General features: G+C 38.0%; 1 protein-coding gene across 3 annotated transcripts in view; it reads right to left on the minus strand.

Moving 5' to 3' along the window:
* Positions 1-882: 882 nt before the first annotated feature.
* TRPS1 (transcriptional repressor GATA binding 1) overlaps positions 883-14,406 on the minus strand; it is a 253,708-nt gene continuing 240,184 nt past the window's right edge. For all 3 annotated transcript variants that reach the window (XM_047074123.1, XM_047074121.1, XM_047074120.1), the window contains 2 exons: positions 6,983-7,105; positions 883-3,711 (listed from right to left, as the gene is read on the minus strand). In XM_047074123.1, the coding sequence (XP_046930079.1) occupies positions 2,650-3,711; positions 6,983-7,105 (1,185 nt within the window). In that variant the 3' untranslated portion in view covers positions 883-2,649. The remainder of the gene's footprint in view (positions 3,712-6,982; positions 7,106-14,406) is intronic.

Consider the following 14,406-nt stretch of genomic DNA (forward strand, 5'->3'; position numbering starts at 1 on the left):
CAAGTTAACCAAACTTCTGGCATTTTACTGATTTGAGCAGTCCACGTGTAATGTTGCTGAAGGATTGCCACAGTGCACTTGGTTACTAAGTCCTTTTACTAAGAAAATGAAAATGAAACATTGTTTCGTTGTTTGGGAAATCTCCTCTCTTTCTGAGATCTTTCATGGCCACCTCTCAAGTCTGCCTGTACATTTTGAGATGCATTCATTGAAATTCCTAAGAAAGATAAAATTCTCATCACATAATTTGAATGTTAGAACTTCTCATTCCACCTCCTCATTTCAGTTTATGTGAATATCAGAGCTGGACAGGTGAGACCAGAATAGGGCCCTTTAAAAATGAAACTGAAGCTGAAGGCTTAGTCCTGATTTCTTTTTTCTGTCTCTTTCTCTCCTTTTTTTTTTTTTTTACATGAAAACAAACAAAAAAAAAATGCAAGAATGGAAATGACAACACATCAAAAAGACATTTTAACTTCATTCACTACGACAGTCACAAACTGGTTGAACTCTACCTGCCATCCAACTTTAAGAAACAAAGACCTGGCACTGGGAAAAAGAAACAAAACCCAAACAAAACAAAAACAATAACAAAGCGACTGGGAATTATGTAAAAATGAGTGCAAATGCGGCTACAGAACGCAATAAAAACATCAGTGCTGCGGGTTCCAGCAGCACTTATCAAAATAATTTCTGAAATGTTTCATCTGAAACATAGACAAAGCAATAAAAAGAGGATATATGTTTATCATTTTAAGCATAACAATGTGAGTTAAGAGCTTAAAAATTAAAAAAAAGAAAGTACTTGGAATGAATAGTGCTACCCTTTTTTTTCCTAAGTAGGCATAAAAATATTTTCATTTCCTTCTTGTTTTCCATACCATTATATCAAGAACTTTCATTTGTTTCATGTTACCGTTTACAACTTTAATGCACACACACACACACACAAAAGATATCTACCGCAATAGAAATAGTTGCTTCATTTCCTTGTTTGCTACATTTGCAAATGTAAACAGCTAGGCAGAGCCAGAACTGACTCTAATGCATGATGGAATATCTTTGTTGCATACGTACACTGTAGAAAATAATTATTCAATATGTCAGGCACCATTATTTGAAATGTAATACATTAATATTTACTAGAAAAATAAGTTTTTTTTTTCCTATTTGTTCTCCCAACTTCTTTAATGAAATAAGTTAATCTGACAGTGCATCCAGTAGCTTGTAATATCTTCTACATCTCCGTGGCAAAAAATAAACTACTGGTTGGGACAATATAATGCAAATTATTAAAGTCAGTCCTTGTACATACATCCTTGTAGCAAGCATTGAGGCTCGACTAACAGCACCTTTAACCAATTATTTAATGTTTAGTTATTTAGCCCTATTTCCCTGAGCAGTTATGCTGAGGAGTTTTCCCTTCATGGATAGTTTTACAAAGCCTGAAGTATTAAAAGTACTATGAAGATATACTTCTAAGAATCCTATTTAATGCTACTTAACTAAACCTGTATAAATCTAATGAAGGGAGTGACTGGTACATATACCAACTATCAGTCTGTGGTAACGTAACCTTAGACGCTGCCTGGCCACAAAGTTTGGAAATTATATTTAACCAAAAGGAAATAAATAAAACACAGCAGGTTACCTTATGGAGAAATACCATGTATTCTGAACAAGTTAAGCCCATGGTCTGAACTTTTATATCCATCGAATCTTTTGAACTGAGGGGGATCCCTTTAGTTACAATGTGCCAAGTGAGATCGGTGACCAAGAGGAGGCTTAAAAAAACAAATCCAAACTGCTTCATCACATACAAGATAGGAATATCTGGCTAAAGAAAAGAATTACTACATAAGCACTGAGGGCACTGTTTTTAAAAAGGCATATATATTGGGACAAAATGAACCTAAACTGCAAATGAAAGGACTGTTTTTGAAAGGAGTATCTGAACATCTAAAGGACAAAAATATCAGAGAGGGTGTGCATGTGTATGTACAGGCAGGGCTGGCCCAAATCACTGTGCCACCGTCTGTCACCTTCCTCGCTGCTCTCTCACCAAGCCTAACCACAGCTCACATTTCTAGGTCTAAATCCGAAACACCGTCAATGAGAGGAGACTGATGTAAGAGGCGCCATTTTCCTTTCACTGCCCTGGAGATTAGATTTCTCCTCATCTGCCTAGGATTTCATGATACTTCTAAATTTAGGCAACAATTTATGGGTTGATGAACAAATGGACCAATGGCCAGCCCAATACTGCATTAGTATCATAATCTGTAAACCCTTTCAAATTCGAGATAGCTTTGATCTCTTCCTTTACAAACATAATAGAGTCTGGAGATACTTCTTATGGACCGTTTCCACAGTACACATTCGCCAAGATGGTTCTGACTTGCTAGGTTCTAAAACATGACTATTTACCATCTTCCATTTTTTTTTCGTTTGTTTCTCACTGACCATTTGTCTCACTTTTTAATCTTGGTAACCTACTCATCAAAAGAAAGAATAAAAGAAGGGAATTTCATGTTGGATAAGGCAGGCTCTATGAAGTATTTTTTTAATAGGTCTTCATAAGACATTACAAGCTATTGAATTCCCATCAAGAAAACCTATTTCTATTTAATTGTGCTAAGTGCTAAGGTTTTACTCTTTAGGTTTTCCATTTTTTTCCGCTTGTGCATTGTTCCTATGCAGGCCCCTCTGGATATGAGTTGTGAAGTCATATTTGTCCGTGCAAAGATGCTGGCATATGCTGCACTGGAAAGGTCCACTGTCACCATGGCAACTCATATGCAAAGCATACATCACTTCATCCAGAAAGACAATGCCACAGTGCACACATTTTGTGGAAAGTTCATCTTGAGTACTTCTATCAACTTTCTCTGTTTTTACTACATTCAAGGGACCTTCACTTTTTACACTTGATGGTGCCTTCGTTTTCTCCTTGGAGGCACCGTTTGCAGTTGGCCCAGGTCTGGAATGCTTGATCGCCAAATCGAGAGGAATGTCATTGTCTGATCCAACAGCTGAAAAATGAGGAGGCAGATTGAAGGTGGGATAAGGCACATAGTTTTGGCAAGGATTTGGTAGGCCAGGCACATGACTCAAGTAGTGCGGATTCCCAGGAACGGAGAGCTTATATTTACTCCAGAACCGCAGCCAGTCAGCTTCACTCTGGAAGTCATTATGTACAAAGGGAAGTCCGAAAAGGGGGTACTGGTACTTTTCAATAGGGCTGCCTGGTGGTGAATAATTCGGGTGTTTCGCAGGTCTCATGTACTTCTCTATGGGACTGCCTCTCTCAGAACTTCCTTTCCCTTCTGATACGGATGAACTATTTCCTGGGTCTCCAGTACTTTCCTGAGGACTTTTTATCTGAATGTGCAAAGGTTGCATCCTTTTGTGAATATCCAGAGTTTGGCTGACCAGGACTGGCTGCTGAGCAGAATGGCTTTTAGTCAATGAACCCTGGGCTTCGTATTTACTCAGGCTAGGGAGCGGAATTTCTCTCTGGTGACCTTCAGTTAAATGATCTTCTGACCTCCTCTCTAAGGGGCTTCCGTTGACCTGCTCCTCACTGCCACCCCTCTGGTGTTTGTTGAGCTGCTCAGCCTGAAGTGCCTCTGGGTTAAGGCGCTTTCTTGTCCTTCTCCTAATAATCTGCTCACCGTTGTTTTGTTTAATGATGTTTAAAGGCCTGGGAGTCTGCAGAGAAAACACACACACACACATACAACACATAAAAGGAAAACATTAAAAAAAATGCATTAAAATGCATTAACAATTCCTCACAAATATGAACCACGCTTAAGTTCAAAGCAAGGGTAGACTTTATGTTATAGATTTACTAAATCTCCTCCTTTTGCCCTAAGCGGGATCAGAGGGAGTAACCAAAGCACACTATTTTAGCCTAATTAAATCATGTCCAACTTCGCAGGGAGGACTGAAAACTTTAATCTACTTAAAAACAGCTTTTCCAAACTCAATAGATTTTGGAATTGCAGCACTGAGTGATAAAACTGTGTAGAAAGTTACTTGAAGAAACGTGATTTTTCTGAAATATTTCTCAACTTCTGAGTCATGCACTAAGATGTCAATACAGGAACATGGGCGATAGCCTTTATTGACAACTGTGGAAAAATTATACATTGCTACAGGCTGAACTGGGTCCCCTCATTTGTATGTTAAAGCTCTACCCGGCCATGTGCCTGTAGCTGGAGACATGGTCTTTAGGAGGCAGATAAGGATAGATGAGGACATAGAAGGTGGCTTTCTGTAAGCCAGGAAGAGAGTGCCCCAAACAGGACCCAACCACACTGATCCTCTGACCTCAGACCTCTAGCCTCCAGAACTGTGTAAAAATACATTCTGTTGTCTAAGCCACTCAATCTATGGTATCTTGTCATGGTAGCCTGAGCCGACCAATACATGCATTCTTCTAAATAACTGCGAATGTGGATATAAAGCTATTAAATATCACAGCATAAATAATCAAAGACAAATGAACAGAATCATGAAGAAAGACATCAGGTAATCAAAGCCATATCAGTGGGAGACTTTTTTTTTAACCTCTCACTTTTATTTCTCCTTGTTTAATAGTATTTTATATGCATAATCACTACAGAAGATTTTACTTGTTAACAGGTGAAGCATTTGTTTTCTGGTGAAAATACAAATTCCTTTGTAGCTTTGGTTCAAATACCTGATACGTCATTCTACTCTGTGCTCAGATCGAATGCTTTCACTCAGGTTGGTTTTTATTCAGGTTAAGCACTTTATGATTGGTATTTAGATTATAGGACTAAACTCTACAGACAAGACTATACTAATAATTTTACTTGTAGTAAATAGCTCTTTGATTTATAAAATCAAAAGAATAATAAATTAATGCATATTTATAGATGAAAATTTAGGGAAATTTTTTTTTAATTTTATAAAACATTTATTTATTTTTGAGAAACAGAGAGAGACAGAGTATGAGCAGGGGAGGGGCAGACAGAAAGGGAGACACAGAATTCGAAACAGGCTGTAGGCTCTGAGCTGTCAGCACAGAGCCCAATATGGGGCTCGAGCTCACAAACTGCAAGATCATGACCTGAGCCAGAGTCGGACGCTAAACTGACTGAGCCACCCAGGTGCCCCTAGAGAAACCTTTAAGTGGCTAAAACCTGATTTTTCTAAAAGATTACTTAAATCAGCAAATCATTTCTACATAGAATATGAATATGTGTGTGTGTGTGTGTGTGTGTGTGTGTGTGTGTATATATATATATATATATATATATATATATAGTAATTTGTGAATAATTCCTAGAAAGAATGCACTTGAATGCAAGAGAGTATCTTTTACATGTTAAACAAGATCTGGGTCTAAATCCTTTTTGGAATGTTTCTATTGTCACAGAGGCATTTTGAAGGCAAGAAAGATAACACACTTGTTGTTGACAATTCAATTACTGGTTTCAGGATGAAAATTCCACATCCCTTGGATATACCATATTCATTTGTTGAGAATGTTCAGGTTTCTAAAGAGCTCATATTTGTATTATGGAAATATGCAGTATTTAATCTATATCTTGTAAGGAAACCGGAAATTTGCATTTGTACCCTTTTAAAATCTTTGTAACTTCTGTAACAGTCTTTGACATGGGATGTGAGCATAACCTTTATGTACTTAAATTTATGATTTAAAAAAAAAACTCAAAACTGAACACATCTTGTCTCTGGAGAGATGAATATTAAAATAATTATAAAAAAGAGTTTACTTTATATCATAGTTGTTAAATTATCATAACCTGGAAGAGCAGTGGTTTAATTAATTCTTGGCCTATGATTGGCCAGAGTTCAATTAAAATCATTAATGTCAGTGCTCATTAAATGAAAGCTTATTGCTGTGTTTAAATGGTGAAGGTGTAGAAAAAGTAAGTTGATGTGGTGGTGGTGGGGAGAATCTTTCTGCTGGCTATATGTAATAACTAAGGTTTTACAGTTTACCACCAATTAGTATTGTTGGCAGCATGCATTTTTTAAAGAGTGCTTCCAATGGTTCATTTATGAGGACGTTTTGTCTAAAACCGTATTCCCTGTAGCTGTAATTTATTCATTGGCTGTGCTACGAGCTATGGTAAAATGCCAAACAAAATGAAAAAGGCAGAGGGAAATAGATTTCTGTTTACTAAGTGGGGTATTCCTATTTTTAAAGGCAGTTCTTGTCAGCAGATAAACTTTCTAAACTAAAAAAAAAAATCCTTCGGGAAGTCACACACACAGATAGAGGGGGGGATTTGTGAGTTTAAACTTTATTCTAGAATTCTAACTAAAATCTGACAAGAAAGGACCGGAAGGACCTCGGTGAGGCACAGAAAGAAGTCAGCCAGAGATCTGAAAACACAAAGCATCTTCGCACCTTACTCTAGCTGGGATGTGCGCTGTTCAAGCCCTCAGACGCCTCGCTGGAATAAGTCTATCGGAAGAACCTAAGAGGTTTACCTGGTGTTGGTGGCTCCTAGTTCAGAACCACTCTTCTGAACGCGCCTGACTTCCAGCCCCCAAAGCAGCCAAGATGACAACTGCAAATTCTAAAGTGAAGCTGAATATAAGCACCCTTTCCCTGCCCTATATTTTATACGAGTATACATTTTTTACGTAGTTTTGAACTTTTAAGGTTTCTCCTTTCTGCCTAAACTAATTTCACCAAAGTCTGATAACCACTAGTTTGACTACCTGTTACAAAAAGTTCCCAGAAATCAATCATTTTCCTCTTTTATATCAAAAGAAGCATAATGCATCGCTAATGATCTCAAATGTATCTCCCCATAACACTGAAGGCCATTTCACCATAAATCACATGTGTTCTCAAAGTGACTGTATTAAACTCTGCGGGAGCAGGCATTGCAAGCCAGGGAATGGTACACATCACACCACAGACCAGGCTGCTTTAAAAAGCTTTTCCTCAAACAGTCTAACAAGTTCTTACCGAGTGAAGCTTCTGGTAGAGGCCACACGCGTTGCATACATATCCGCCATTTGCATTCTTTCGCCAGAGAGAGGTCTTTGTGGTCAAGCAATTGGCACAAAAAACACCCGAGCCTCTACGCCTCTGAAACAGGGAAAAAAACACAAGGTCAGAGGTGAGTCACATGATCAGTGGAGTTAGACCAAATCAACCCAGGAGTTTTGTCTTTAGACTAGCAACAATGACAGTATAAAACCACACTGCCCATAATGAGGTCAGGTTCAATTGTGTTTAATAGGCACCACTGATTTTCATTATAATTAACCCTACAGTGATGGATGAGGTGTGTGCAACACCAAAGGCTTTTCACAGAAACAGCTTTAACTTTTTGAACTTTGGGTTTTGTGCCTCTAATGACGGCTCCTAAATGCTGAACCCTAAAATATACCTTTTAAAAGTGTCAAAACAAAAGTCAAAAGACAGAACCTGGCAATATGTTCAATACACTTTAGAAAGGGGGGACCGCATGCTACCTGAGCTTTAACATATAGTCCAGCTTATAATAAATGTGCCGTGCGAACCGTTTAAAATTAAACCTGATTTGTGTCTTTTTGTATGTCATTCATGCAACGCAAGTATGAAGAGAGTATAGCACACTCAGTTCTAGTTTTTGGTGTGCAATTGTAAACTTTGAAAGAGAACACCCTCGACTTCCCAAAGCTGAGGGGACCAGTATAAACTTGTGCCAACTAGAAGTACAGTGTTACTGAGAACCCTTATGAGGTGCCTGCTTAAGCCAGACAACATAGTCCCATCAATGGCTGTTTATTTCATTTGCCTCAGACTTGGAAATCACAAGCGTTTCCGAATACAAATTGATTTTAGTGGGCTGAATTCCGTAATCACCAGATTCAAAAATAATCTAGGAATATTTAAACGTAGATAATTAGCATTGCTTGTTCCATTCTTGCTATCAAGTAATGATTCCATTAAACTCATTGAAACAAAAGTCAGGCTGTGTTTGTAGGCGCAAATGCGAACAGGCAGGAAATGAAATGCTCTTGCTACGAAAAAAGACAGCCTGAATTGCAACTTCGCTCTCCTTTCTCTAGGAAGTGAAGCCTTTAATGATAAAATATTCACGTTAGATAAGGAGTGGAAAAAGTCTTGCTGGAACCCTATTTTGTTATAAATTTAGAATTACAAATACCATAAGTCAAAATTTCAGGGATTCATAAAATTTAGGCAATTTATTTAACTTGAGTCCATACTGTAGACGAGTGGTATTCTTGCCAAGAAAATACAATGGTTATAATTGTACTCTGATACATTTCAAATGGAAAGCTTTCTGCAGACATAATTTTGGCTTCAAGACTGGAACACTTTCTTGGCATTGAAAGGGCATTTGATTCATCGGGTGTTTCACAATGTATCACTAAAAAGACCTGGTGAGCAGCCAGTTCCCTATAGGGTAATTTTTCCATCCAGATGCAAGTGCTATCAGAGGCCCTCGTCAGCTAAACTAATTATGATCTTGCAATTGCTGATGCCTGCTCACTCTAACATTCGACATCCTCCATTAATCATCAATACAAGGAAAATGAATGAAACGTAAAGAAATGAGGGCTGGTAAGCTGCACAGCTATAAAAATCTGAAATGAGAGCAATAATTTAACAAGATTGGGGGAATGTTTTTAGTGTGCACAAAGTCAGGCTAACAATTGCCCTTTTCAACCAAGAACACGATTTCATTAGTGTAGCAGGTTGTGCTACTTTAGGTGATGTAATAAAAGCTAGATTTTTCACAAAGATAATCGCTTGCTCCCCTTTTCCTCCCTCTCCACCCAAGTCAGGACCAGGAACACATCACGGTTAGAGAGACGACAAATGTTGGGTGTCAGTCCGCAAGTCCCAGATGGGACCTACTGCAAAAGTAGAGACTGCTCCCTCCTGAAAATGAATGAACTATTAGATGCTATGTTTATCAAACATTCTGGGGCCCCTTTTATCTGAAGTAGGTTGGGGAGCCTAGTTAGGGTATAATTGTGAAACTTCCCCTGGGGCCATGCCATCTTTTTCCTAGATCTAAATAACACGTTTGGCAAATAAACACCAACTTGATCCACATAAAGGCAATGTAAATGTCCATTTGGAAACTAACCCACATATATGGCTGAGGCTCAAATTTGAATGTGTAACCATTCACTCCAGCCTGCTTTTCTTTCCTTATGCCCTGGGTGCTTGACACAGCATGCCAAAGTGGGTGTAATCCTGGTTTCAGAGCGCGTTTCAATCCTTGCACAATTTTGTGCTTAATTCTCTTGCAAAGAAAATGCCCTTCATTAGTTAGAGGGAAAGTCCTAAAATTACAGCACTGGTTTCCATGGGCATATCTTGCTTTAAGGAGCACTTATGCTCGACTAAAGAGGTATATTTTAGGAAAACTATACCTTATTTTAAAGACATCAGGGGTATTCTGGATTCATTTACCCAGAGTCAGTATAGCATGGAGGTTAAAAATCAGATTTAGGAGTCAGACTACTTGCATTCAAAACATGTTTCTGCCTTTTTCCAGGTGCAACTTTAGGCAAGTCACTTAACCTCGCAAAGCTTCAATTTCCCCATCTTTAAAGTGTGAGCCTCTATAGGATGTGGGCAAATGGATGCAATTAAAACAGTGCCAGGGACACAGCAAATACCCAGTAAGGTAGCTCTTTGTCAAAGGGATTCAATTATATTTTTGTAAGAGAAAAATACTTTTTTAGTTTTGTTTTCATCTCCTTAATCTACTTATTAACCATTTTAGAGATGCTTAAGATCTATAGTTGGATATTATCAAATGCATTTCATTTGTGTCAATCTTATCAAATATGAGAATGGAAAGTTGAGTCAGAGTGAAATATCTAGGTGTTCACACCTAGAATTCAATAGGAGCATACTTGTGTGGGGGTGGAAAGTAGGAGGGAGGTGAGAAATACTTCACATATTATCTCCCATCTACACAAATTTATCCCTTTGGTAAGCACTATACAACCTTATTTTTGGTGCCCTTGGAATTTCTGGAGGCAGCAGAGAATGTGGGATAAGTGGACAGTATCCTTAGCTGTGTGATCACAGCTATCTCTGTTCCACACCTCTCTGAACCATAACATTGATGAGAGCTCTGACATGGTCCCTCTGCATGTAATGTAACCTGGGTGGACACAAAAAAGCATCTTTTTGAAGTTATCAACATCCTTAGCCCAACCAAATGTAGAGAAGCAGTCTGTTGCCAAAGGAAGGCAGAATAGAAATCTCTCTTGCCCCACTTTTTAGGAACAAGCGTGGCCTTGTTAAAGGGAAAGAAAGGCACTGAAGACTTTATTTCATTCATAGTATATCATGCATGACAGAGTTTTAAAATATTTTGCCATTCTCCTTTGTACTATGTTTGTTAAGGACAGAAGTCGTGGCTCCTAACAGTCATCAAATATTCTAAGTAATAAGCACCTAGGACAGTGCTCTGTCTTGAGAGGCTCAACATTAACAAGTTGAAAATAATCTACTGGAATTAAAAGAACAGGAGAGAGGAGAGGTAAGGAGGGGAGAGGTGAGGAGAGGGGAGGGGAGGGGAGGGGAGGGGAGGAGAGGAGAGGGGAGGGAAGGGAAAGGGAAAGGGAAAGGGAAAGGGAAAGGGAAAGGGAAAGGGAAAGGGAAAGGGAAAGGGAAGGAAAGGAAAGGAAAGGAAAGGAAAGGAAAGGAAAGGAAAGGAAGAGAAATGAATCTTACCTGCTATTATTTTTTTATCATTTTTTATCACTCCTATTTTGAAAAAAAAGTTTTTAAAAAATATTTCTTTTAAATGTCTCCCATTTGAATTGACAAATTTACCTCCAGTTAGGCAGAGATGACTAATGATGTTGCAGAAAAGAAAAATCAAGAGAATTAATTTTCCAATCCTACACTTCACACTTATTTTTGAGGAATAGTCTAAGCCAGGTACTTGCGAGGTCCTGAGGATACAAAATCAGGTAGAACAAGGCTCCAACTCTCCTTTATATAAATCACTATGGTCATATGTTGCTGATGGCTCTATATGTGCATGTGTGTGTGTAAATAATAATATTACTTCTTTTCTACAAGCTGTTTTTAGGAATTAATAATAACTTATACCTCCATGACATTATTCAGGAGAGAGGAGAATCAAGTCCCATAAGGTCAATTGTGGAGAAGACATGAGAGGAATCCGTAGCTAGGGGATGACACCAGTGGTGTACCTGAGGGACGTATTTAGCAAGATTCTTCCCCTCCTCTCAGGCCGAGGGGAAGCTGCACTATTGTATACCTAAAGCCACGGGAGCCACACATTCTCTGCCCTTGGCTTTCTCTAAGTGCCTCTTCTACTTCTTTGTGGGCTGAACTGAAGTAAAGAGTGAAGGAAGGTGGGCCCAAACCCGTATCAATAAGAAAGTCACCTCAACTGAAAATTTCTGAAGAGAAAATTCTGGAATCAACAATCTGAGGAACTTTTTTTTTTTAACTTCAAGTTTTATAGTTTGCCTATAACTTTTCAATCACATTTGTGTTGCCTTTATATAATTTCTGTTGGCTGATAGTTTCCTGTGTGATAAAGGAAGGATGATGACAGAAACAGTTAATTTTAAGGACTTTTGAGGCTAGCCCAATGACTGGCCTAGCAAATGCTTTTCAGTGATAATTACTGAGAATTCTTCGGGATCACTTGTTTCAATGTATTATGACCACAATATTGACTTTCACAACAGCAATTTAGATGATGAATTTGGACAACCATTCATGTTAGGATTTGAAATAGAAAATGACACACCCATCTTTTAATATAAGTACAGTTTAAATCCAACATAATTATTTTTCCTGCTTTGAAGTGCACCGAGAAGTATAAAGGAGAAAATAACTAATCAAACAAATAAACAAACGAACAAAAAATTTAATATAGGTTCACAGCTAACCACTGTGTGGTATCACTGTCATTAAATTTTTCTGAAAGCTTCTGATTCAAGTTTTGCTTTTAGGGGGGCTTAATTCATTAGTCAGTTATATATCAGTGGGTTGAGACTTGGTACAAGTGTTGGTTACTAAGCCCAGATGTGACTTAAGAAAAAAATGAAAAGTTTTAAATTGGTTTAGCTGTTGTTATTGCTCATATTATTATTTGAAAATCAGCCAAAAACAAACATTAAGGTTTTCAAGTTCCATTAACAAAGAATTGATTACATTTGATTAATAAGAAATATTAATTGACTAAATTATTCATTCAAGTGGCTTAATATTTAAAGACATGCATATTTGTTTCAAGATATTAAAGTCTCCATCGGTGAAAGAATTTGTGCAGAAATGGTCGTTTATATTAGTGCTCTATGAATAAGAACTATTCTGAAACCATGTAATTACGTAACGAGCTTTGATAAGCCGAGTATTTACTCACATTTTTTATGGTTTATATCTTAGCTATTTTAAATCAAATCAATCTGAAATTTAATATACATGCTGTTAGTGCAGATATACCTCAAATATTTTTTAACTCTTTAAATAATTTCTGTGTTTATTCTATTATATCAAGAATCTTTTGTGAATTTCATTTTAGGGACATGTACAAATGGCTATAAGAGAAACTTTTGGTACAATTTTGTAGCAATAAAATTTCAATGCTAAATTAAATCAGCTTGGGATAATTACTGAATGTCCACCATGTGCCTGGCACTATGTTACAAATGGGGGTTACAGTGATATATGTGACAAATATGGCCTGTCATCTCTCTGGGTTTCCAGTAGAATGTGCTAAAAAATTGTTAATTTATGGAAATTATATGTAAACTTTTCTGAAGAAACCAAAGTACATTCTATCAGTAAACCTTTATCTATCTATCTATCTATCTATCTATCTATCTATCTATCTAAAGATTTTATTTTTACATAGTCTCTACATCCAACATGGAGCTTGCACTTACAACCCCACGATCAAGAGCCACATGCTCCATCACCTGAGCCAGCCAGGCACTCCAATAAATCTCATTTAAAGGCTGAAAGTTGTCTACTAATCAGAGAGGTTACTCTCTGTGCTCCTTTACAAAAATGGGTAATAGTCTAGTCATTTCAGAAACAAGTTGATACTTGTTTATTATCCCATAAGGAATAATACCCTGTAATAATAGGATAATAATCAATAACATTACCTTATGAACTACCAAAAAGTTGATATGTTAAATAATGTATTTATTATTATCATGTATCTAGTTGACATTCAATAATTATGAATAAACGATGACTACTATTTTAGTCATCATCACTGTTATTACCACTTGGTGACACAGACGGCCACCTCTTCCTCCTTCTAATCTTCCCCAAGAGAGGATTCACCAGCTATTGACTACATATCAGTAGACCCTACAGAATGCACAGAACGCAGTACCTAAAACCACTTAAACACAGATGGTGGCTTGCAACAAACACCTTTAAATTAATAGCCAGAATTTTACCCAAAGCACAGGCAACCCAATGTTTTAGCAAGAGCAGGGAAAGAACGCTGCCGACACAAAGCAATAGTTATCAGTATCTTGACTGACTTTTGTTCTAAAAAGAATTGTGAAGAATTGTGCAGCTGAAATGGGTTGCACAGCAAGTCTCTACCTGATTTAAAACAGCCCTCTTTGCCCTCAGATTTCTTGCCAGAAAACTGAAGAGACTCTACAAGGTTCAGCCAAGCACCCATCTTACAATCATCCTATCTCAGAATTTGGAAACAAAACCTGTTTACCCTGCTTATTAAATTCACTTCCTCAACACATCAGCAATGATAATGGAGACCAGTGTAAACTAAGCTCACATCCCTGGCCAGGAGCAGTAGAACATGCCTCTGTTCCAGGACATGAGGCAATCCATACTCGAGCAATCATGCACTGTATCCAGGTATGAATGTGCCTAAGACTGATCGCACTGACACATCACCATGTGGGAGCTGCCCCAGGTATCAAGAAATGCTGGTGTGCCAAACACATTAGCTCCATTTCTTCTGAGATGCAATTGGTGTAGAGAGATAGCAGAAAAATCAAGATTTTTCCATGTATATCCCACACTTCAAATTGTTCATCTGCGTAATTTAGAAATTTGTCACACACACACACAGAACCCATTACAAAGGTTTGAAGGACTCCATCTCCATTTTTTGACTTATCCCGTATTTGATAAATGAGCAACCAAATATCCAGTGTCATACCCAAATTACATAAAGAACCAGGACCAGAGGGGCGCCTGGGTGGCTCAGTTGGTTAAACGTCTGATTCCCGGTTTCCGCTCAGGTCATGATCTCAGATTGAGATTGAGCCCCGCATTAGGCTCTGTCCTGACAGTGTGGAGCCTGCTTGGGATTCTCTCTCTCTCTCTCTCTCTCTCTCTCTCTCTCTCTCTCTCTCTCTGACCCTCCCTGGCTT

Source organism: Lynx rufus, unplaced genomic scaffold (assembly GCF_022079265.1).
Source record: "Lynx rufus isolate CCGP_SWC_20201006 ecotype Redwood Valley unplaced genomic scaffold, mLynRuf1.p SCAF_12, whole genome shotgun sequence".
In the NCBI taxonomy this organism is placed as follows: Eukaryota; Metazoa; Chordata; class Mammalia; order Carnivora; family Felidae; genus Lynx; species Lynx rufus.